At 48.7% G+C, this 21585-nt stretch overlaps 1 protein-coding gene across 2 annotated transcripts in view; it reads right to left on the reverse strand.

Moving 5' to 3' along the window:
- The window catches only part of Dclk3 (doublecortin like kinase 3), a 49445-nt gene that overhangs the window by 21459 nt on the left and 6401 nt on the right, over positions 1-21585 (reverse strand). For both annotated transcript variants that reach the window (XR_009592304.1, XM_060385173.1), the window contains exon 2: positions 346-2183. Coding sequence is in view for 1 of the 2 variants with exons in the window: in XM_060385173.1 (XP_060241156.1) it covers positions 346-2183 (1838 nt within the window). In the remaining variant the exon portion in view is untranslated. The remainder of the gene's footprint in view (positions 1-345; positions 2184-21585) is intronic.

Here is a 21585-nt window from a genome sequence, read left to right on the forward strand (position 1 = left end):
TATGGATATGGGCATTGTCTCGATCGGTGATCAGTGTTGTGTAAACATTGCTCCCCAATTATCTCTGATTGGTTAATAAAGAAGCTGGACAGCCTGTAGCTGGGCAAGAGAGGACTGGCCTGATGGGGACGAGGCAGCCAAGGGCATGTGGCTGGAAAGTAGCCAGACTAGCGTAACATAGTGGGTTACAATACATCAATATCTGCCCAGCTCTAGTGTCTTAAAGCTTGTTGAATGAATCTATAGGTCTTTGTCTCATTATTTGGGAGCTAGAACGGGTAATTAGAAAAGCCTCCCCCTCCCCCCGTGCTAATTATACCATATCACAACAAACTCCAGACTTACCAGGAGGTTTTCTGGCTTCAGGTCCCGATGGACAATCTTTTTGTCGTGCATATGGACGAGGGCCTTGCACAAGTCTGTGATCATGACCGCGGCATCTGGCTCCGGAAACTTCACACTTTCTATGATGGCATCGAAAAGGTCCCCTCCCTGCACATACTCCATGATCAGGTAGATCTCTGCTTCCGTTTCGTAGACCTCATGCAGCTTCACTATGTTGGGGTGAGAGAGGCTGCGGATGATTAAGATCTCACTGTCAACGATGTCCTCTTTACCCTTCAGCTTGGACTTGTCAATAATCTTCATGGCATAGGCCTGCTTGGTCTCGCGGTGCTTGCACTCCTTCACCACGGCGAAGTTCCCATCCCCAATGACCCGACCTATGTCATAGTGCTTCTCCACATCAGCCGAGATGATGCCCAGGGGCCGAAGCTTCCGGCCGCTGGACCGTTCTGACCTGTTCTCTTCTGGCTTCGTCTTGGGCTCCTTTTCTAGCACCATCCTCCTCCCTCCCGACCCACCTGGCTTCTTCTCATGCTCTGCTTCCTTCTCTTCCCCTCTTGTCCTGGGGAGCTGTGGGGGCTCGGCCTGGCGCTCCCTGAGCAGCCAGGCAGCGTGCTTACTCCTGCACGTGTGCCTGCTGTCTTTCCTCCTGTCCGCAGGCCCCTCCTCTGCGGCCGGTGGACCCTCCGCAATGTCCTTCTGGGCCTTGGCTGCTCCCTGAGGATGACTTTCTGACCCTTCCGAGCCTCGGCTCTCTTTCCTGTCTGAGTTGGTGCTGGGTCTCCTCAGTTCCTGAGGAGGATTCCTGGGGCTGCCCCGAAGGCTGTCACCCTTCCACCCTTCCTCTCCGTCTGCAGACTTTGCCTCAGAAGGCCTCCTGCAGCTCTTAGTCCTCACCAGCTTCTCGGAATCCCACTTCTGACCCCTCCCCAGGTCCAGCTCACTGATCCCCAGAGGGCACAGCTCCCGCTGCAGGCCGAGCTGCAGCTCTCTTTCCCGTTTACACTTCTCACACCTGACAATCTCCCCCGAGGTCTTTTCAATCTCCACCCCCAGATGCTTCTCTCCACTTGCGTGAGTCTCCTCCTGAGCCGCTTCCCTGGGTGACGGCAGGCCAGAGGGTTCTGGCTCCTGCTGCCCCCTCGCCCACTTCTTCTGGGCCCTCAGCTTGTCTTCCAGGGCCAGCTCCGCGGAAGTCTTGCCCTGAAGTTTGGTGACCGCCCTGCTCCCCATTACCTCGCTACAGCTCCCCACCTCCCCACAGCGGTGGCCGCCTTTCAGGAGCTTGCTGGGAAGTCTGCTTCTCAGCCTTGGGGAGGGGACTCTGCTGTGCGGGGCCAAGGCGAGGGTCCGGTTCTTGGGATACAGCTCTTCCATCGCCAGCTGGATGCTCTTCAGGGTCAGCGGCTCCTTGCCCATAGCTATGAAAGCATCGCCCTCCCTGAAGAAGTCAGACACGCTCTTGACCTCCCTGCCCTTGAGGGTGAACAGCTTCCGCACACGGTCGTTCTTGCACCGCGGAAAGCCCAAGGCTTCAGAGATGTCTGCTAGGAGCTGCTCAAAGGTCTGCACCGAGCGCCTGTTAAGGAGCAGGGTGGCCTTGCGGAACGGCTGCCCACCAAGCTTCACCACCGTCACCACCCTGGGCTTCAGCGGGCTGTGCTCCGCGCGCACCGCGTGAAGGCCGCTCTGAGGGCTGAACATGGGCATGACGGCAGCCCGTGGCCCCAGGGCTGGCTTCTCCAGAGGCCCTCGTCCCGCAGGCAGCCAGGAGCCTGGCAGCTTTCTCTCAGGGATCTTCGAGCTTAAGCATCTTAGAGAATGGTCACACGGGTGGCCTGCAACAGGAAGAAGACAGAGGAGGTTAGTCAAAGTGGGTCCAGACAGTCCTTTGGACTTCATCAAATTTGACTGACCAAAGAGCTGGAAGTATAATCAGTCACAGAGCAGCTGGCCAGCACACAAGAAGACTTGGGTTTCATTTCCCAACCACCGACACATACACACGCACACACACACACACACACACACATACACACACACACACACACACCTACCTACATACGTACATATACTACTGTCACTGTTTGAGAAACCCAGACTCAGAGTCTGGTCCACTGAACACAAGTTAAAGCCCAGAACTCTCTGCAACATGAAGCTAAACATTCCAGAACTTTAAGGGTCTCTGATCTTTTCCATCCTTTCGCCCAGCTAGATTTTCAGCTCCTGAAAGGAAAGCAAGTGAGAAGACAGCGAGGCCATAGCAGCTGAAGTAGCCCAGGATTTCCTTCCTGGGGTGATCTCTTACTATTTCCATACATTTGGGCAGAGTTTTTGTGCTTCCATGTTTTTTTTTTTTTTTTAATCTATGACAATATGAAGGGTGACATTTTCCTCCGAGTTTGGTAAACAGGAAAGTGGTTATAGTTCATTTAACAAAACACTGACAGTTACCATTACTTAGCTTACAATCTTAGTATTAGCTCTTGTGTTATCATTTCGTTCCGTTAAGGTACAAGTCTGTGCACAGCTTTGCCTGGCATCATAAACACTGCCGGGCCAATGGATGGGGTGGGGAGTGGGGTGCTAAAGCTCTAACTGGCAGTTTGCACAAAAGGTTGGCGTAAAGATCTTGAAGATTTTAATCCAAGTAAAGAAACCTCATTCTCTAAAATATTTTTTCTCTCTCTCCTGATTTAAAATGTGTATTTCAGTGTTACAATGTGTAGTCAACAATTACAGTGTACCAAACCCTGGATTCTATCCCAGCACCAAGAAGAAGAAAGGGAGAAAAAGCCCGGGTGTGGTGACACAAGCTTGTAACCCCAGCACTGGGGATGCTGTGGCAGGCAAACTGCGCTAAGTCTGAGACCAGAGCCTGGGCTCTACAGTGAGTGCCAGGCTAGCAAGCTACAAAACGAGACCCTGTCTCAGATAAACAAACCATGCCCAATGTTTGTACTGGATTCCACGCATGCCCGTAGCAGCTCACAAACACTGTTCCAGAGGAGCCAACATCCTTTCCTGGCCTCCTCTGCCACCAGACATGCATGTGGTGTGCCTATTTACAAGCAGAAAAGAAACCATCCTCAAAAAATAAAATAGTAATGAGATTAGTTTGAAAGGGTTGTAAGCAGGGGGCAGGAGAGATGGCCCGGTGGTTACGAGCACAGACTGCTCTTGCAGAGGATCTGAGTTCAGTTTCCAGCATCCATGCCAGGCAGCTCACAACCACCTGTGACTCCAGCTCCAGGAAATCCAGCATGTCCTTCCGGCCTCTGCAGGCACCAACATTCACACTTGCACAAACCCCCACACAAAAATATCTTTGAGTAAGACAAAAAAAAAAAATTAAGTAGCTATATTGTCTAAAATTTCAAAGTGATCACCTGAAAGTGTACTTGAATCAAGCACAGCAGAAACCCCACTTGTGCACAGAGGGACAGCTTGGCCCACATGTCCACCCAGAAGGTGTTTTGTTTTTTAATTATAACATACAATCTGTTCTGAGACAATTTCTAACTAGGCACATTGTCGATCAGATGACAGAGTAGTAGCTGGCGCTGGTCTTCCCACATGCCATGAATTTATGAGCTTGACAATCACAGTTACAGTTAAGGGATTTATTTATGGACATCTGTGATACTTCTCCCAATCACTCTGCCCCGGTCGTAGGCAGCAGGAACGTTGATCTGAACTCCCTGCATGGTGGACCTGAAGAAGCTTGTGAGGGAAGGTGACCATGAAATGCACATGAGTGAAGGGCTGGTGAAGAACATAAAAAAATTAGGATCCTCATATAGGGTAGAACCTTGACTCAGAGTCTTAGCTGAGAAGTCAACGTGCTGGAACAAAGAACAGTATCTCAGCCAATACTCCAGACAGGGGCTTCCCCAAGTAAGGGCAGAGAAAGGACCAAACATTGGCTTGGGCCAGAGACTACCTCCAGGAAAAGTCAAGGAACAGATCAAATGCAAATATCAGAAGAAAGGGCATCAAGAACAATTGAAGGACAGGAGTTGAATCAAACCTTCAGCACTAAATGGGGCTCAGGACCCTGCCATGGCATTGGTTGTCCGTGTGGTCCTGAGGTTACCACAAGTAAATGCAAAACTCAAGGTGGAGCAGTTAAGAGAAATGGTCGGTCTCTACATGCCAGTGTCAAACCAAGGGATGATCCAAGCCTTGCTGAGAGAAAGCACTATTGGAGCTGAGAAAGTAGCAAGCTCTGAGGTAGCCGTGGGAAGCTAAATTGCAGTCCCTGCCTTGAAAACCCATGGGCTTTGGAAGAGAAGCACCCTCTATTCTGAGGAGGAGGAGGAGGAGAGAAAGGGGCCTCAGAGGACAGACAGACAAAGAAACAGCAAACTCACTGGTGGGTATTCATTATGGAAGGAGGCTTAGGAAGACCCCAGAGGGAGGTCTTAGATGGTACATCAGGGTGGTGTGAAGCTATGACATGGGGCCACCACTGGATGGCCTCCACACTGGAGAGCAACTTAGGAAGATGCAAGCCATAATGGAATCTGCAACTTCAAGAGCCCAAACACTGTAAGACCATAACATGCGTTTTCTGATGGGCAGCTTGACCTCATTGGGATAGGTAGACTTAGACATTTTCAGAAGACTCTACCCAGAGCTTTCATGGATCCCTGGAAGTTAGGAGAACACGCTGACAGTACCATTTCTCCAGCCCAAGAAGACAGCCTAGAACACAGTCAAACGGAATGTAAAGACAGAACAGTTCCGTTTCCACCACAGAGCAGCAGTTATGCTCAGTCTGCTACCTAGACATCCAGATTATTGGAAGCTCCATAGTCTGAAAGAAATCAGAGAATCTAGTCTGCCCCCCCCCCAACAACACTGGCCCTACAGAGTTCTCGGTACAGCAAGGAGCTAGGGAGCCCCGGGAAAATGCAGCTGTGTTGCTTTCCTTGTAGAAGCAAGTTAAGGACGGAAATGTTTATTTGGATTCAAGGAATACAGCTCACCATGGTGGGAGTCATGGAAGCAGGAGAGTGGGGAAGCTGGTTACTTCCCACCTGTAGTCAGAAAACAGTGAAATAGAGACTGGTGTTTCAGCTCCTTCTTTTTGTTCAGCCCGGGACTCCAGCCCATGGAATGGTGACACCCAGGTTACCACAGATTGCCCATCTCTATTAGCCTGACCTGGAAACTTCCTTGAGAACATGCTCGTAGATTTGTCTCCTGGGTGACTCTAGACCCTGTCAGGTAGACAACCAAGATCACCACAAATTAACAGTGTCAATGTTTGACGAGCAAGCATCATCACTGAGCAGACCTGCTGAGTGACTTGAAACTGGAAGGGAAAGAATTTGTGACCACGGACGTTCGTCATCCACAAGGAAAACCACTAAGGAAAGTGCATGAAGGACAGCTAGGCAAGTGTGGTCCATTTGCTCAGAATTTGGGAAAATTTCCTTTTTCAGCTGTAACATTGAATGCAGGGTGAGAAGGCAGCCATTAAATCCTGAGTCTCATTAGCTGTGTGCACGCAAGAATGTTCTATAATCCCTCTGAGTTTCAGATTCTCTGCCTGCCTGTCATTTTGGAAGAGAAAGGTTCACTGAGGAAATGCCTCCATCAGATTTGCCCAGAGACATGTCTGGTGGGGGGGGGGGGGGCAAGCCCACTGTGGAAGGCACCACCCCTTGGCAGATGGGCCTGGGCTGTATAAGAAAAAGAGCTGAGGGTGAGCCTGGGAGCATTTCCTCCATGGTCCCTGCCTCTGCTCCTGCTGGAGTTCCTGCCCTGACTTCCCTCCAAGAGGGACTGTGATTCAGGAAATACAAGCCAAGCAAACCCTTTCCTCCCCAAGGGGCTTTTGATCATGGTGTGTATCATAGCAATAGAAAGCAAAGTAGGACACTGCCCAACAACCATCATGTCTCATTCACACTGAGGTAGCTGGCGCGCTCCTCTCTCTGGATGGGCTCTCCAATGGTGCTGGGTTTTCCACATTCTGAAAGAAAATGTGTCCTGCAAGCTTGAGCTTCCCCCAGATCCATGTATACCATTTTTCATTTATTTACTTATTTGTTTGTTTGTTTGTTTATTCACTCTACCTCCTGATCATAGCCCCCTTCGTCTCCTCCTAGTACCTCCATCAAACACCCCTCCCTCCATTCTTCCCTCACCTTCTCTTCAGAGAAGGGGGAGGCCCCCATGGGTAGCAACCCATCCTGGCACATTAAGTCGCTGCGGGACTAGTCACATCCTCTCCCACTAAGGCCAGACAAGGCAGCCCACCAACCAAAGAGCACGCATGGACCGATCTTAGCTCCCCTGCACATATGTAGCAGACACGCAGCTTGGTCTTCATATGGGTCCCGCAGCAACTGGAGCAGCGGCCTTCTCTGACTCTGATGTCTTCCTCTGGATCATATACATCTTGAGGTCAAAGAGAAGAGATGCTAAATGTGATCCAGGAGCATAGGTTTGTTGTTCGTGTAGTAGCTGAAAGAGATTCTCCAGCAAACCTAAGCATACAGGCCCTCTGGAAAGATAACTTAGCTTTCTGCTTGCTGGTCCTAGGATGCTCCAGGGCTGGTATGAGCTAGAATGCCCACTGACGGAGCCATCCTGCCATGGCACTATGACCTGGGATTGGTTTGACTTCAAGACTCATTGTCTAATGCCTGCTGCTGCAATGCAGATGCGGTCACATGACAAGATTCCATGGTGACCAGCTCTGGGAATTACAGTAACCCAGCTTCCTCTTTAATTATTTACCATGACTTCTTACAGTTGGAAGAGTCACTGCCAGGTGCACACTCCAGACAAAATAACAAGAGCCTAATATTTTTTTACACTGTCCTTTTTGTGTCACAAGGAGAGCTTACCTTTTCCTAGTTGTTTTAAATCATAAGCCACGTATCTAATTCAAACAAATGAAAACAAGCCATGTCTCTGTCCAGTACTGCCTCCCAAGAAGCTATAATAAATAACCACCAGAAAAAAGGAAGAGTAGGGGCTGGAGAGACGGCTCAGTGGTTAAGAGCTGCTCTTGCAAAGGACCCAGGTTTGATTCCCAGAACCCATATGGCGGCTCAAACCACCTGTAACTCTTTTTTTTCCATGGGGTCAAACAGTCTCTCCCAGCACCATGCACCTATGTGGTACACGAACATACATGCAGGCAAAGCAACTATACACATAAAATTTTAATTGCTTTAAGGGGAGAATTACACCCAGTTGCTACTGGACACAGTGATACCTGACTGCTTCTGAATCATTTAGAAATTGGGTATATTTTTTAAAAATGGAAATTGGTGCTTTAAAATATCCTATAACATCCAATACAAAATATATAACCGCATCTAACAGAACGTTATTAACAAGCTCTCCCTAACAGGAAAATTTCCCTTGAAATGCTTTCTGTTATTGGCCTTTCAGTTCTTAGTGATCCCCAGATTAAATCACTGCAGCCTCCAGACTCAGCGCTGAGACTATTCACTTAGGAGGCAGGGAAGGAAGGGAACTGGAAGAAAATTTTCCTTCGAGTCGATCGGCCTGGGCGTTTTCCAGACACCATTTGGGAACAATGGCACTCTGCTCACTGTGGATATGAGACCAGAGAAACATCTGTGAAGTCACATTCGATAACGCAAACATCCCAGGGAGAGTTTCCTAAACGAATTAAAAAGCTGAAACACGGCCTCACAGTAAGCTGCAGAGAGCTAGCATTCTGTAAATTGGAAGCCCAGCCGGCGTTCAAATAATGGAGACTGGAACCCCTGCAAAGAAAGGAAACGAAAGTGCCCTGCTGCTTTTTACACTGTCATCACACACCAAGCTCTCCCAGATGCTGTCCGGACCTTGTCCGCCATCGTGACATTGACTGAGACACCAAAGGGAGATTAAATTTGTTTTTCTGCTCTTATCTTAGAAGTGCCTCTATTTTGCTTTGGTTTTATCTGCTGACCCCTGGTAACCATCTTCTTAGGTGCCCCCTGTACTTTTGGCTACTTTATTGGGTTCTTTTTCCTTACCTCCCTACACTACCCCTATTCCTTCCAATACTAGGTAGGAGAGAAAGAAGGTTAGAGGGGAAAGGGGTTGTCAATATCATCAGACTACTTCCTACTGATTAGGGGTGTCAGTCCCTTGGGGCAAGGATGGTCTTCACCATCAAGATCTCTCCAAGCAGCAAACAGGACCAGCAACAGAAGCAGCAGGGGGAGCAGCAGCAGCTCCAGGCCTTCTTGGGGCTCTGGCATTACTATATTTATTCTAGCATTCAAGAGTCCCCAGAATTCCAAACATAAACTATCTTCAGCTGGCAAAATCATGCCCCTGCTAGAGCATGAGGAAAACCATACGGACAGCTGGTATGGACAATCTGACATGGCCCCATATCCCACACCTGGGATTAAAACTAAAAACATAGTCACATAATATTTCTGTGTTTATAAAGAAACCAAAACTTCTCACTACAGCTTCCCAGCACGGAGATACAACACCTGACTGGGCCTCTGTGAGTGCCACCTGCCAGTCCTTAGCCTATTGTGCCTGACCCTTGGCAGATACTTCTTCCTCAACTGTTCATGACAATCATGGTAGAACTACTGTGAGTCCTGTATTGCCTCCAGTGTTCCCAGAGTCTTCTTTAAAGACAGGGTCTCATGCAGCTCAGACTAGTCTCAGACTCTGTATGTAGCCAAAGATGATCTTGAAGCCTTCAGCCTCCTGCCTCTACCTCCCAAGTACTAGGATTACAGATGTATGCTACCATGTCTGGCTTCCAGAGCATCTCTGAGTGAGCATGACCTTCCTCACTTTGAAGGTCCACCCCTGACACCTTTCATAATGCCTGTCCCCTCGCCATAGGCTTACCCACTCACTCTCAGCTGGTCCCAAGTCTCTGCCCATCACATATCACAGTTCCATTTCCGTTTCTTCCAGACTTATTATCTGAAAATCCTCACCCTCTAGCAAGCCAGAAAGTAGGCTCCTTTTTCTTGGAGGTCCCAGGACCTTTGGGGACATCGGAAAGTCACCCCAGGACAAAAGAAGAAGGAGGTGAAGGAGGAGGAGGCAGAGGAAAAGGAGGAGGGAGAGGTGAAGGAGGAAAAGGAGGAGGAGGAGGAAGATAAAAACTGGGATGAGGAGGAGAAGTAGTCCTGGGGTGGGGGAGGACTAAAAACCAGGCTTTGAACTCAACCCTGCTGTACCTAAGGCCTAATTGAGTTAATGAGCTGGTTAATTCCCAATTTGCTACATTCTGTCCTCCAGGCCTTCCTGAATGTCAGACCACACAGGAATCCCCCAGAGTTTAAGCATACACTGATGTCCTGTTAGTCTTCTGGGGGTGGGCCCTGGAATTTGCATTTCTCATAATCGATGGTACTGGTCCCCATCCCACACTGAGTAGCAGGGACATCGAGTCAAATTCCAGGGTGTCCTAGAAGTGCTGCTTGTCTGCAAATGTTTGATTTTATAGTGAGAAATCTGTGTATTATCAAAACGTGCCACCAAGAGCAGTGAGGAGGGACTTCCAGCGTGGTTTCCCTTCCACAGAGAACAGCAAACAGGCGAAGACTTGCGTGTATACCTCTGTTGGCCCCAGTGGCCAGAAGAGCAAGATCAGGAGATATAGAGAGGGTGTTTGTGTGCACAGGCTCCTGGGATTCTGGGAGAAGACAGCAGGCTTTATGAGTGAAGAGGAAGCAGGAACCAGGGTGTCGCTCGCCTGGCAGAGTGCTTTCCTAGCACTCATGAAGCCCTGGGTTCTACCCCCAGCACTGCTAAGCTGGGTGAGGAGGGTGCCTATCTGTAATACCAGCGCTTGGGAAATGGAAGCAGGAGAACCAAAAGATTAAACCACCCTCCAGCGAGTTCACAGACAGCTTGAGGCCCCGACTCAAAGAGGGAAGAACCACCCAAACACTGCCCTGCACAGAGGCCCAGAAGCCGCAAAAGCGATGCTGACAGCAGGAGGTCAGCTGGAGGGAAGAGCAGAAGTTGCCTAGCAACTGGTGGAAAAGGAGGAGCAGAGGCTTTTTAAGTATTCCTAAGTGACCTGATGCTCTGTAGAGGGAGGTTACTGTGCATGCAGCAGGGCTACCGCTGGGACCCAGTGCACTGGGCATTAATATTAACACGGCCCCATTTGCTCCCAGAGCTGGCAGTAAGGATGACTCCCTTTCCTTCAGATGGGCATTCCAGCCATTGCCTGGCATGTACTCTCCAGCTCCTCTTCCCTCTCATTGGCTCTGAAGCGGCCTGAACTCCTCCTGAGCAGCCTTCGTGCCAGGGTTCTTCATGCCAAGCCACCCTGCCCTCACATTCTCTTTCTCTAGGACACCTGAGGAGGCCGGCCTGCTTTGAGCGTCCAGGAGCGCTCCCTGGGGACAGCTGGCCTCTCCTTCCTGTCCCTGCGTTTAATGTTTCCAGCCTGCCTACAGCTGCGTCCCCGAAGCTCTGCCACCCACTCTGTGAAATCCCAAAGGGCCGCAGTCTCCAGGCCTAGCAGCTTTTTCCCTTGACCTGGATTGTTAAACCTAGCTCCGGCAGAGGAGATTCTCAGTCGCTTTGCTCTGGGCAGAGTGCCAACTGAAGGGATCTTTTTGGTGGGTCCTGTGGGGAGCACTCCCCCTGCCTTGTGGCACCTCCATGCTAAGACTTCAGCGGCTGGCTTGGTCCATCCAGCCACTCCAGATTCCCCAGCCCCTGGCCAGCATCCTACAGCACTTCCGTGTGTCATACAAACACACCAGCCTGATGGAGCTTACACCTCCTCCCGTTAGGGTTTAAGGTAAGATGTGCCCCACAGATTCCTGTGTCTGAACAATATGGTCCCTGCTAGATTCTGTCTGGGGAAGCTGCAGAACCTTTAGGAGGTGGACCCCGCTGGAGAAAGTGGGTCCTTGAGAGGCCCTGTCCTCGATCTGCTTCCGGCTCTGTGATGGAAGCAAGCGGCTGCCACATTCTCCTCTTGCCAAGAAGTATCTGCTCAAACCGAGAGCCACGGCAAACTTTGCCTCCTGAAGATGCTTCCTGTCAGGTGTTGGATGACATCAACAGAAAACTAGCAAATGCACTCCCTATAAGCCAGGCTCTGCTAAGAGCTACAAAAGCAAATCCCCAGAGCTGGGCTATGGGTTCGTGGGTCATTAGCTCCACTGTGGAATACCTGCCTAGCATGCCTGTGGCTGTGGAGTCTGTCCATAGCTCCACATTTAAAAAACTAAAAAAGCAAACTCACATGTCTTTCTTTACTCATTTCTGTATCTTCACTATTCTGTTTGGATAGAGTTGGATGGTATAATGACACCTGAACCATCTGTCAGCATCTGCTGCTGTGATTTCCCGTTTGTCATGTGTGTTATCTGGACAGGTGACAACCCTCCATCTGTCACTGTCCAGGACAGAAGAGTGGCAAAGCCTGCAGATTAGTTAAACACTCATTTAAAAAAAAAAAAAAAGCTGAGGGAGGTGGTGTACTCTTGTAATCCCAGTATTCAGGAGATTGCGGCTGGAGGATTGGCATGAGTTAGAGGCCAGTCTGAACTACACAGAGAGTTCAAAACATTGCCTCTTAAAAATCTTAACTTTTAAGTGATATTGACTTCCTGGCAAGACCTTCTCGGTGAGCCCCAAATAAAGAAATAGTGAGAAATTAAAATGATTTTAAGAAGGGTGTTTCAAAAGCATACAGCTTGAGGCGGATGAAAAGACGGCTCAGGGGTTAAGAACACTTGATGCACTTGGAGAGGATCAGAGACCAGATTCAAGCGCACAATCTGATGCTCACAAACACTGTAACTCCAGTTCCAGGGGATCCAACTCCCTCTTCTAGCCTCCACCTCCAGAGGCCTGCACTCATGTGCCCCTACCCACACTCATACACATTATCGAAAAATAAATGCTTTTCAAATATAGATTTTATTCCCATTAGTCAGAAATAGTTCACTTGGGAAGTAGCGGAGTTGGTTATAAAGTAAGTAATAGGGAAATACTACGAATGATTTTGTGCCGATAAATAATATCAATGAAATGCATTGATTCCATGGAAGATAAATGTTGTCTGACTCCACCATGCTGTTAACTGAGTCTTGGGTACACCTGACTGACAAGACACTTATAAATATTCAGTAACATGGTAGCTGATACAATCTACTTGACTTTCCGGTAAAATTTCTCCAGAACAGCTTGTGTTGAAATAGAAATCCTCTGTAAACAAAAATAAGTCTCAGAAGGACTGTGTTGGGTGCAAAGGCTGTCTGGACACAAATATCCGGACATGAAAACATCTATTGATAGGCGAGCAACCCCAGACAGGTTTGTACAACTGCAGGTGCAGAAGATGACATTAACAGCCAGGCACAGGTGAGCAGCAGACACTAAAGCGGTGTTCCCTGGATCCTGACCAAGAGCTCTGGCACATTCCACTTGTCCTTTATAACCACGACACAGGGCAGACGTTTAGGGTCTGCAGAGGAAACGGAGCAGACACAAGACTCGGCCTCGAGCACCGACACCTAGCGAAACAGCTTTGCCCTAGTTGTGAAGCCAGCCGGCATCCCACTGGGCAAAACACAGTCACACTGTGTTCCCAGAGCTGCTAATAGACAGGTGAGCTTCCTGGATGTCCCTGCAGACAGAGCGATCTGGAAAAGAAACTCTCTAAAGCAGATGAAGCGTCCAAACAGGAGGAGATGAAGGCGTAAACATCGTTCTTCCGACTCGGGATTTGGACTGGGTTTGGTTTGCTTCTGACTGGAAGGAGGAAAGGTATGGTGAAAGCAGCCATGGCAGCAGGTTCCTCAGAGCCCTGGCAGCCATCCCAGGACACCCGCTCAGAGGAGGAGAGGCCAGGGGAGCACCCCTGATACAGAGTCCAGCAGCTGCCCTCCTGCGCCCTGTAAAGGTGGCATCGAGGTGCCAGCCACAAGCTCCGCTCTGCGCAGGAAGCGCTCAGCACAGTGTGACTCCGGTGCCTCCGAGTCAGGGTGCCTCCCTGCAAGAACAGCTCCCCACAGAGCCTACCCCATTCTCTGAGGCCATCAAACACAGATGTTGCCCCTAGAGGCTCCCGGCTTTCCTGGGGAGTGATGTCTCTTTGGAGAGCGTGCAATACTGTCTCCTGGCATGAGGCAAAAGAAGAGAAGAAACGAGGCTTGCAGGAGTGGAGTCTACTAAATATATGAATTTCCTTGGGAAGGTTCCAAGCGTACCAAGCTGTTGCCAGGACTGAGGTAGGCTGGCAGCAAATGGGCAGTACATGAGAGACGCTGCAAGTGGCATTAGTGAAAATAGCCTGTCGGGTGAGCACATCAATCATATACATGGGATTTTCTGTCTCCCCCCCCCCTCCTTCTTTTGAGACAGGGTCTCTCTGTGTAGCCCTGTCTATCCTGGAACTTGCTAATGTAAACCAGGCTGGCCTCAAACTCAGGGAGATCATCCTGCCTCTGCCTGCCAAGCTCTAAGGTTAAAGGTGTAGGCCTCTGTGCCAGGCCATTCCGCTGCGTGTGTCACCTATAGCTTCCCACCCGGCCTGCAGGTCCAGCACAGCACACCTCTGGCGTGACAGTGCACCCCGCCCCGCCATGCCCAGCAGCCAGCTGTCTCTAACCATTGCTCCTGATGTGTCGGCACTCACACATTCATGCCCATCCACACCCCCGTTCTCCCGTGTATTACCTTCTGCTGCCTGAAATTGCTCCCGTCACCCCATGGGTTCCACACATGAACTCTACATTTGCATCAGGCCATTGGTGGCTGAGAGGCAGGAGAAACACAAGAAAGCTGCGCCAAGTGAAAAAATCCCGAGGTGGCAGGCTTGCGCTGGCGTTCTCACGCCGAGATGTGAGCACACCTGGGCCCAGCCAGCCTCACACACGTGCACCCCATAAAGACGCGTGTGCGAGCACACTCGTGAATGATCTCCAAGAGCTCACTGGAGTGCCTTCCAATCGTCTCTCTCACTCACCCTTCCTCTGCTCAGGTCTGCCAGAGACCCCGTGTCCTACTCTGAGTCCTCCGCTAAGGACCTTAACCCCAACCCTGATGCGATGCTTTGACCTTTGCCCCCGGCCCTCCAGTTCTCCTGCCAGGGCTGCTAGGACGTTGCTGTGTCTACCACAGTGGCATAGTTTAGAGCCCCAGGAAGCACATGTGAGTGGATGAATGGCTAGCTCACAGTGAATACCAGTGATTTCCCCGGTACCTAATTTTAAAGCTATTACACTAAAAAAGATACTGTCAAGAGCAGGGAAATAATGAAGAGCATTTAAGAAAAAAAAAATTGCCAAACTAAGAAAGAATATGCCTATTACTGGCAGTGTTGTACAGGAAGGTAGTTACTTAATTGTAGGTTAAAGAAACAATGCCAGCCTCCAGATGGAGGCAGCTCTACCCCAGAAAGGCCAAGTTTCTGACAGTTACTTAAGGTGATGTGGAAAAGGTAAAACTTTTCTCTTTCTTCCCTCATGAAATGAACAGATATTTAATGTCCTGCTCCACCTTCAAGTTAAAACCCACTGCTCATGATGTGTGTGTGTGTGTGTGTGTGTGTGTGTGTGTGTGTGTGTACATACAGAACAAACCTTCTCGACTGCACCTTAGCCTTATTTTTTGGAGCAGCATCTCTCACTATACCTAGACCTCTCTGTCTGGCTGGACTAGCTGGCCAGCAGGCCCAGTGATCCTCCTGTCCACCTCCCCAGCTTGGGATTAAAAGCCTGTGTCACTTACACTTGACTTTTTACACGGGTACTGGAGACCCAGACTCAGACCCTCGTGCTTGGCAAACACTTTACCAGCTGAGCCTCCTTTTCCCCCCAAGTTGTTACTACCCTCCCTAGGAGTGTTTAATATCCCACACACTGTCCTGGCCAGCACGCTGAAGTCCAGGGAGGAGGCCCAGTCCACTTCTACCCCTCCCCCTCCCTGCCAACACCCTCCACTGCCTGGTACTGGCCATGAAGAAAGTATAAATAACTAAACAGAGGGAGACGTGGGAAGCCATGCTGTTGACCGAATGGTTTAGAAAGCAGGAAGTCACCAACATGGATGTCTGGGAACAGAGGACCCTGGGACTGTCGCAGGTTCCCAGGTTCCCTCCGCCTTGTGTGTGTGGTGACTCTCTACCTTTCAGAGTCGACATCTCTGTAAAACGCCCTCTTCAAGAGCAGGGAACCCTCTCCAAGCTGGCCAGTCTGTGCATAAAACGATCAAATCATCAGATGTCTCACTTAATAAAGCAACGCACGAGGGAAAGCACAAAAGGGCTTCCACAGCCAATGCACAGCACACTTCCACCCACAAACTGAAACTTTCTCTTACATCAGAGCTAGGAGCTCAGCAAACCTGGGGCTGCAGGTGACCCCAAATCCCAAAATATAAAGGGAGCTGATGCTAGCACGCTGAAGTCCTTTCTGATTCCCTTTTACTTTTAAAGTATAACCTATCATTTGGGGTTCTCAACATGTGCACAGGTTAAGAACATGACTTGGAACATGGCGTCCTCACACTTGCTTTTATGTTAACCAGTCTGGCCTGCCAGGCTCGTCTTTAGCATCCGTGAAGAGGCGGCTGCCTCTGGCATCATCTGCTGTTACTCAGGCTATGTTATTACTGACAAGTGCCAAGTGTCTGCAAGAAGGCTTTGATGTGTGGACGACTGGAGTCTCTGACCAGACACAGACAGATTTTACACGTGTGAGAGATTACGTCTCAAAGAGGAAATGCACGCTGAATCACAGTTTGTATTCACGGCACCCGTAACTCTGCCCTTGGCTGTGAGGACAAGACCCCCTGACGACCAGAGCTTCTGTGGTCTTTTGCTCTCTCTCTCCCTCCACAAATTCACTTTAACTCTAGGATATGCCTATTTATTTATTCAGAGCTACCTGGAAAAGCACACCTGTTTCTGCAAAATACAATTAAATTTGTGGTCGGCTACGAAGTAAAAATATTTAATGACATTTTTTTCTTATACATTAATTTTAATGCGTTTTGGAGAGTTCATACTCATAATAGCTCTCTTATAGAAACTTCAATAAGTTGAATTTTTTTTTCAACTTTTGAAAATCCCTGGTAAAAGCTTTAATCAGAAACATAAGGAATAATATAGGTCTGTGAGAAGAGGGCTAGGGCTGTCGTGGCTGACAAAGTGCTTTCTACACAAGATGAGGACCTGAATTCAATTCCCAGCACCTATGTAAAAAGTAAGAAGCTGGGCGCAGTGTTACATACGTGTGGCCCCAGCACTGGGGAGACAAAGGCAGAACCTCGGGGCTCACTGACCACCAGCCTAGCCTAACTGCTGAGCTCCAAACCAAATGAGAGATACTGTCTCAAAAACAAGTTGCTTAGCTACCGTAGAATGACACTCAAGGTTGTCCTCTGGTAGACACACACACACACACACACACACACACACACACACACACACGAAAGGTACTGGAAAAGTAAGTGACTTGCCATCCACTGTAGAAGGTATTACCATAAAAAGTTAAACCCTCTTCACACAGCTCCCGGCAATTCCCCATTGTAATTGGTAGGTTCAAGGCCACTTAAACACAGGTGTAAACACAGGGAGAACAAGGAGGTAGAGAGTGAAGCTAGTAAAACACAGTGGGGTTTCTTAAACATTTTCCACTCCTCCTGTAGTCCTGCAGGAGCACACTGCCCGTGGGAACTGATTCTCAGAAGACGTTCCACAAGTGAGGACCTGGATAAGGGACAAGGTGCCTGTCCTCAGGGAGTATGCAGTCTCGCAGGAGGCAAATGGGCACTGGATCACAGGACACGTGTGTGCGTGCGTGAGTGTGTGTTTACAATCATAAACATGCACACACATGTTTGTGTGAAGGAAGATACGTGTCTGCAGATGTGGAAGCCAAAGGCTGATCTCAGATCAGATGTCATCAGTCATTTCCCACCAGATTTTCCTTCTGAGACATTCGCTTACCAAAGGTGGAGCTCACTCTCAGTGGAACTGGCTGGCGAGGGAGCCCCAGGGCTCCCCTGTGACCTTCTCCCCAGAGCTGGGATGGCTGGCGTGTGCCACCACGCAGAGCTTCGTCCATGGCTGTGAAGTCCTCATACTTGCAAAGCAAGAATTTTACCAGCTGAGCTATCTCTGTAGCCCAATGATAAGAACCTCAATACCATTCCCAACAGCATCCGCTCTGTGGGACACAGACACCGTAAGTGTCTCTCAAGAGCTGACATACTTCTTCATTTTATAATCATCAATACTGAGAATGCCATTTTGCATAAATACATAGAAAAATGGCAACAATATGTTTGGGGCCATTTCAGAAACTGTTAGAAATTCCATCCTAATCCCAAGTTAAAATTCATTGAATTGTTCTTTATGAAATTCAAGCCAGCAATTTAAACTATTCTTAAAATCCATCTTTCTAAAATATTAAGAATATTATTGATTTTATACTTGCATAATGAATAACAGCAACATGAAAAAATTAAAAGCCTTTGTAATTGTAGTTTTTTTGTAATGGAACCATCTGCTTTTATGAGACCAAAAAATATACATACATACATACATACATATAAACACTACAATTCATGAAATGCAATAGTCTTGAATCAGAACCAAGGTGTTTTCCTCAGGGTTCCTAGGGGTTAAAGGGCATGGCAGCATGCAGAGGGCAACCTGTACCTGTTTTGTATTAAGAGCCAAAGTGCAGTGACGTCACATGAGGGTACAGCCATGAACACTGCCAGAAACAGGTTCACTACCTGTTTGACTTTGAATTAATTTCAGCAACGTGTTGAGAAACCTTTCTCTGGCCGAATGTTTCCTGACCCCCACGGTCAGTTACACAGCCCTGCGTGGGCTGAAAGCCATGGTTTAAGAAGCTGTAATACACGCTACAAAGATATAATCACAACGGTGCTTTTTCAGGAACTAAAGGAAAATTACAAAACTACAGCCTCCAAATAGCAGCCACTTCACTCTATAATTTAATATAGAATCAAAGATGATTACAGCCCAAGCAGGCAAGCTGGGACCATTGTCATTCAATATTAAGACAGGGGGCTAGTGATTTGGAAATAGAGTGAATTTGGATTTTCATTTCGAGAACAACACCTAAGTGTCTTCTGGGGGAATTAAAGGTGACACAGAAAATCATTCATTTTTACTTTAATATTATCTCCCTCCCCAAAAAAGAGCAGTTTAGAATAGAAGAATAGTCAGGGGTAGGACGGAATTCAGTTGGTAGAGGCTTGCCTGGAGCATGCAAAGTATGGGGTGTGGTGGCCCCCTCCTGCAACCCCAGCACTCAGGAGGTGGAGGCAGGAGGATCAGAAGTTCAAAGTCACCCTTGGCTTTACAGCTGGTTGGAAGCCAGTCTGTGATACATGAGATCATGTCTCAAAAAAAGTTAATGAATAGATTTAAAAAAAAAAAAAGAAAGTGAAAGTGTGGGTCAAAGGTCCCAGAGTCCTCAGCAGAGGACAAGGAGGTAGAAAATGGATGGCCTTTGATGGAGTGCCCTTAGAGGGTCCAGCCTGATGTCCAATCACACAAGCAAGTGCCTCAGCTCATAAATGCTGAGAACACAAGAGGTCACCACAGTAGGTTTTTGCTCTAAGGAATCCATACAAGGCTTCTTTCACATCAACCCCTCCGGCTGAGGATGGCCAGAGCAGCAGGGCAGACTGGAGGCAGTAAACCCTGACATTTAGCTGATGACACACCCACAGTCCAGTTATGGACGCTGCTCACACAAACCCAAGTGATCCCAAGGCTGCTCCAAAACTCAAAAACTGCCCAGCGCTTCTGACCTGCACTAAAGATGGACCAACCATGCCCCTGCAAGCAGAGAAAGCCCTCTAACAGGGCCAAGGGGCTCACAAAAGACAGAAGCGGTGTGCTCAGGGGCCAAGGACAGAAACAATGGCATCAGCTGAGAATGGGGAACTCTTGGGCATCTGTCTCTGCCATCCAGAAACTGAACTTCAGAGAGCTCCAGCTGCAGACACCTGAAACCAAAACAACCCACGAGACACTCAGCCAATTTCAACTAAGCCGCCTGCACAGCCTCTCCTGAAAACCCCAGGTGTGCACTTGATCTCAGGACTCTGTGCGTGTGTCTGTGTCTGTGTGTATGCATATGCGCACATGTTCCTATGGGGGAGAGTCCCTGTGTGTAGATGCGGAAGCCAGAGGTTGGCTTGGGGGCGTTTTCCTCAATCACGTCTCTCCTCGCTTTCCTTTTTTCTTCCTTTTTGAGACATTCTGTCACTGAAGCTGGCGCTGCTCGCTCTCTGCAGAGCCGGCTAGCCGGATCACAGCACCCTAGTGCCAGTCCCAACAGAAGCAAAGGAAGGAGGCTCCCTGCTTCCATGGAAGTTTCCGAGGCTCTGCTTTGATTCTTCTTCCCAGGGGAGTGAGGCTAAAAGTTCAGCCCTGGTGAAAAGAGGAGAGAAAAGGCCGCTTGGGGATGCTGACTCATTCAGCTGCTGTATTAAGTCAATCATTACATAGAAAGAAAACATTGAACGACATTCCAAGATATTTTCTTTTTTACATTTTAACTTACTCCTCTCCTCTCTCTCTCTCTCTCTGTGTGTGTGTGTTTGTATGTACACACACATGCATGCCCACTGACACATATCTAGCACATGTGTGGTAGTCAGAGTTGGTTCTGTCCTTCCACCATGTAGGTGCCACTGACTGAGCCAAGTTCCTAAGGTTTGGTGGCATGTGCTTGTACCCACTTAGCCACCTCACCAGCGCTCATTTAGAGTCCTGGGTTCACACTGTGGCTACCTGGGGTCCTCATTCTAATCAGTAGCACCATCAACCACCACAGCCGCATCCTTTCCATTATCTCCCACATGCAGTAAGTCTCCAAGTCCTTTGATGCAGCACCTGAAGGTCTCCTCAATCCAATGCCTCCTCCTCCCCATTCCCTTAACTACTGCCTCAGCACCCACTCATCAGGTCTGACCTCAACACCCACCCCCACACATCTGGCCTCACCCTATTGCAGACACACCCCAGAAACTGAGGTCCTCAACCTTGCTTCCCTCCAATACAGCCTACACAAAGTGACGTCCTTAAACCACAGAGCTGATCTCTCCCTACTTTAGAGGGTGCAGTGCTCCCCAGGGAAGCCTGACATACTCTAGGGGACCACAGGGTCTCAAAAAACTGCTCCTTGTGCTTTTGTTTTCATTATGTCCTTTAAAACATTTATGAATGTTTACATGGCTGTGCTCTGACCAAGTTTCGCCACATGTGCATTTCCCCAGATATGTTCTTGAACTATCAACACATATTTTCATAAGTAAATATGTGTATATATGTTCTTGAGACGTGGTCTCACTATGTAGCTCTGGTTTTCCTGGAACTCATTATGTACCAGCGGCCTGGCTTTGAACTCACAGAGATCCACCTGCCTCTGCCTTCCAAGGGAAAATATTAGTTTTAATTTTTATTTGTGTGTATGTGTATTTATGTATTATGCAATTGTTTGCGTGGGCATGTGGAGGTCAGTGCTCAACGCTGGGTGTCTTCCTCAGTCACCAGCTCACTGAATCTAGAGCTTCCCTTCTAGGCCAGACTGGCTGGGCAGCACATTCCAGGGATCCTCCTGCCCCCACGCCCCCCAACTCTGGGCTCACAGGTGTGCACCACCTCTCCCAGCTTTGTTTTGTTTTGTTTTATTAACGTGGGTCACGAAAATTGAACTCAGGTCCCTCTGCTTGTTTGGCAAGTACTTTACCAGCTGAGCCTTCTCCCCAGAACTCACTAGATATTATTATCATTGCCTAGTAAGAAAAATAATAAACAAGAATTGTAATGTGAAGAGAGCACACTGATGAGAGAATCGAGCCATCGCACAGGCCATGGGCAGGACAAACAGCACGTCACGCTCAAAAAACCCTGCAAGGAGCTTCCAGAGACAGAACCAGAGGCCCTGTTTTAACAAAAATGGTGCCACCCATCAGATTAAATTGAACAGTGAATGTATTCAATTTGTAGCTCTGATAACAGTGTAGTTAGACGTTCGCATGGATTTATGGTCACAGAAGAGCACTAAGAGTCAAGATTTCAGGACTACTGAGTGCCGCCACGTGTGTGAGTTGCAAGATAGTGATAACACTTTAAGCCAACACTGGGAAACTGCATCTTTTTGTTTCTTCCTTTAAAGAGATCCCTGGGTTACTCCCATTTGAGAACCGCTGGCCTCAGACAAATATGGAAGGAGCTGAACAATTCACAGGCTACAG

This window comes from Meriones unguiculatus, chromosome 6, assembly GCF_030254825.1.
Source record: "Meriones unguiculatus strain TT.TT164.6M chromosome 6, Bangor_MerUng_6.1, whole genome shotgun sequence".
NCBI lineage: Eukaryota > Metazoa > Chordata > Mammalia > Rodentia > Muridae > Meriones > Meriones unguiculatus.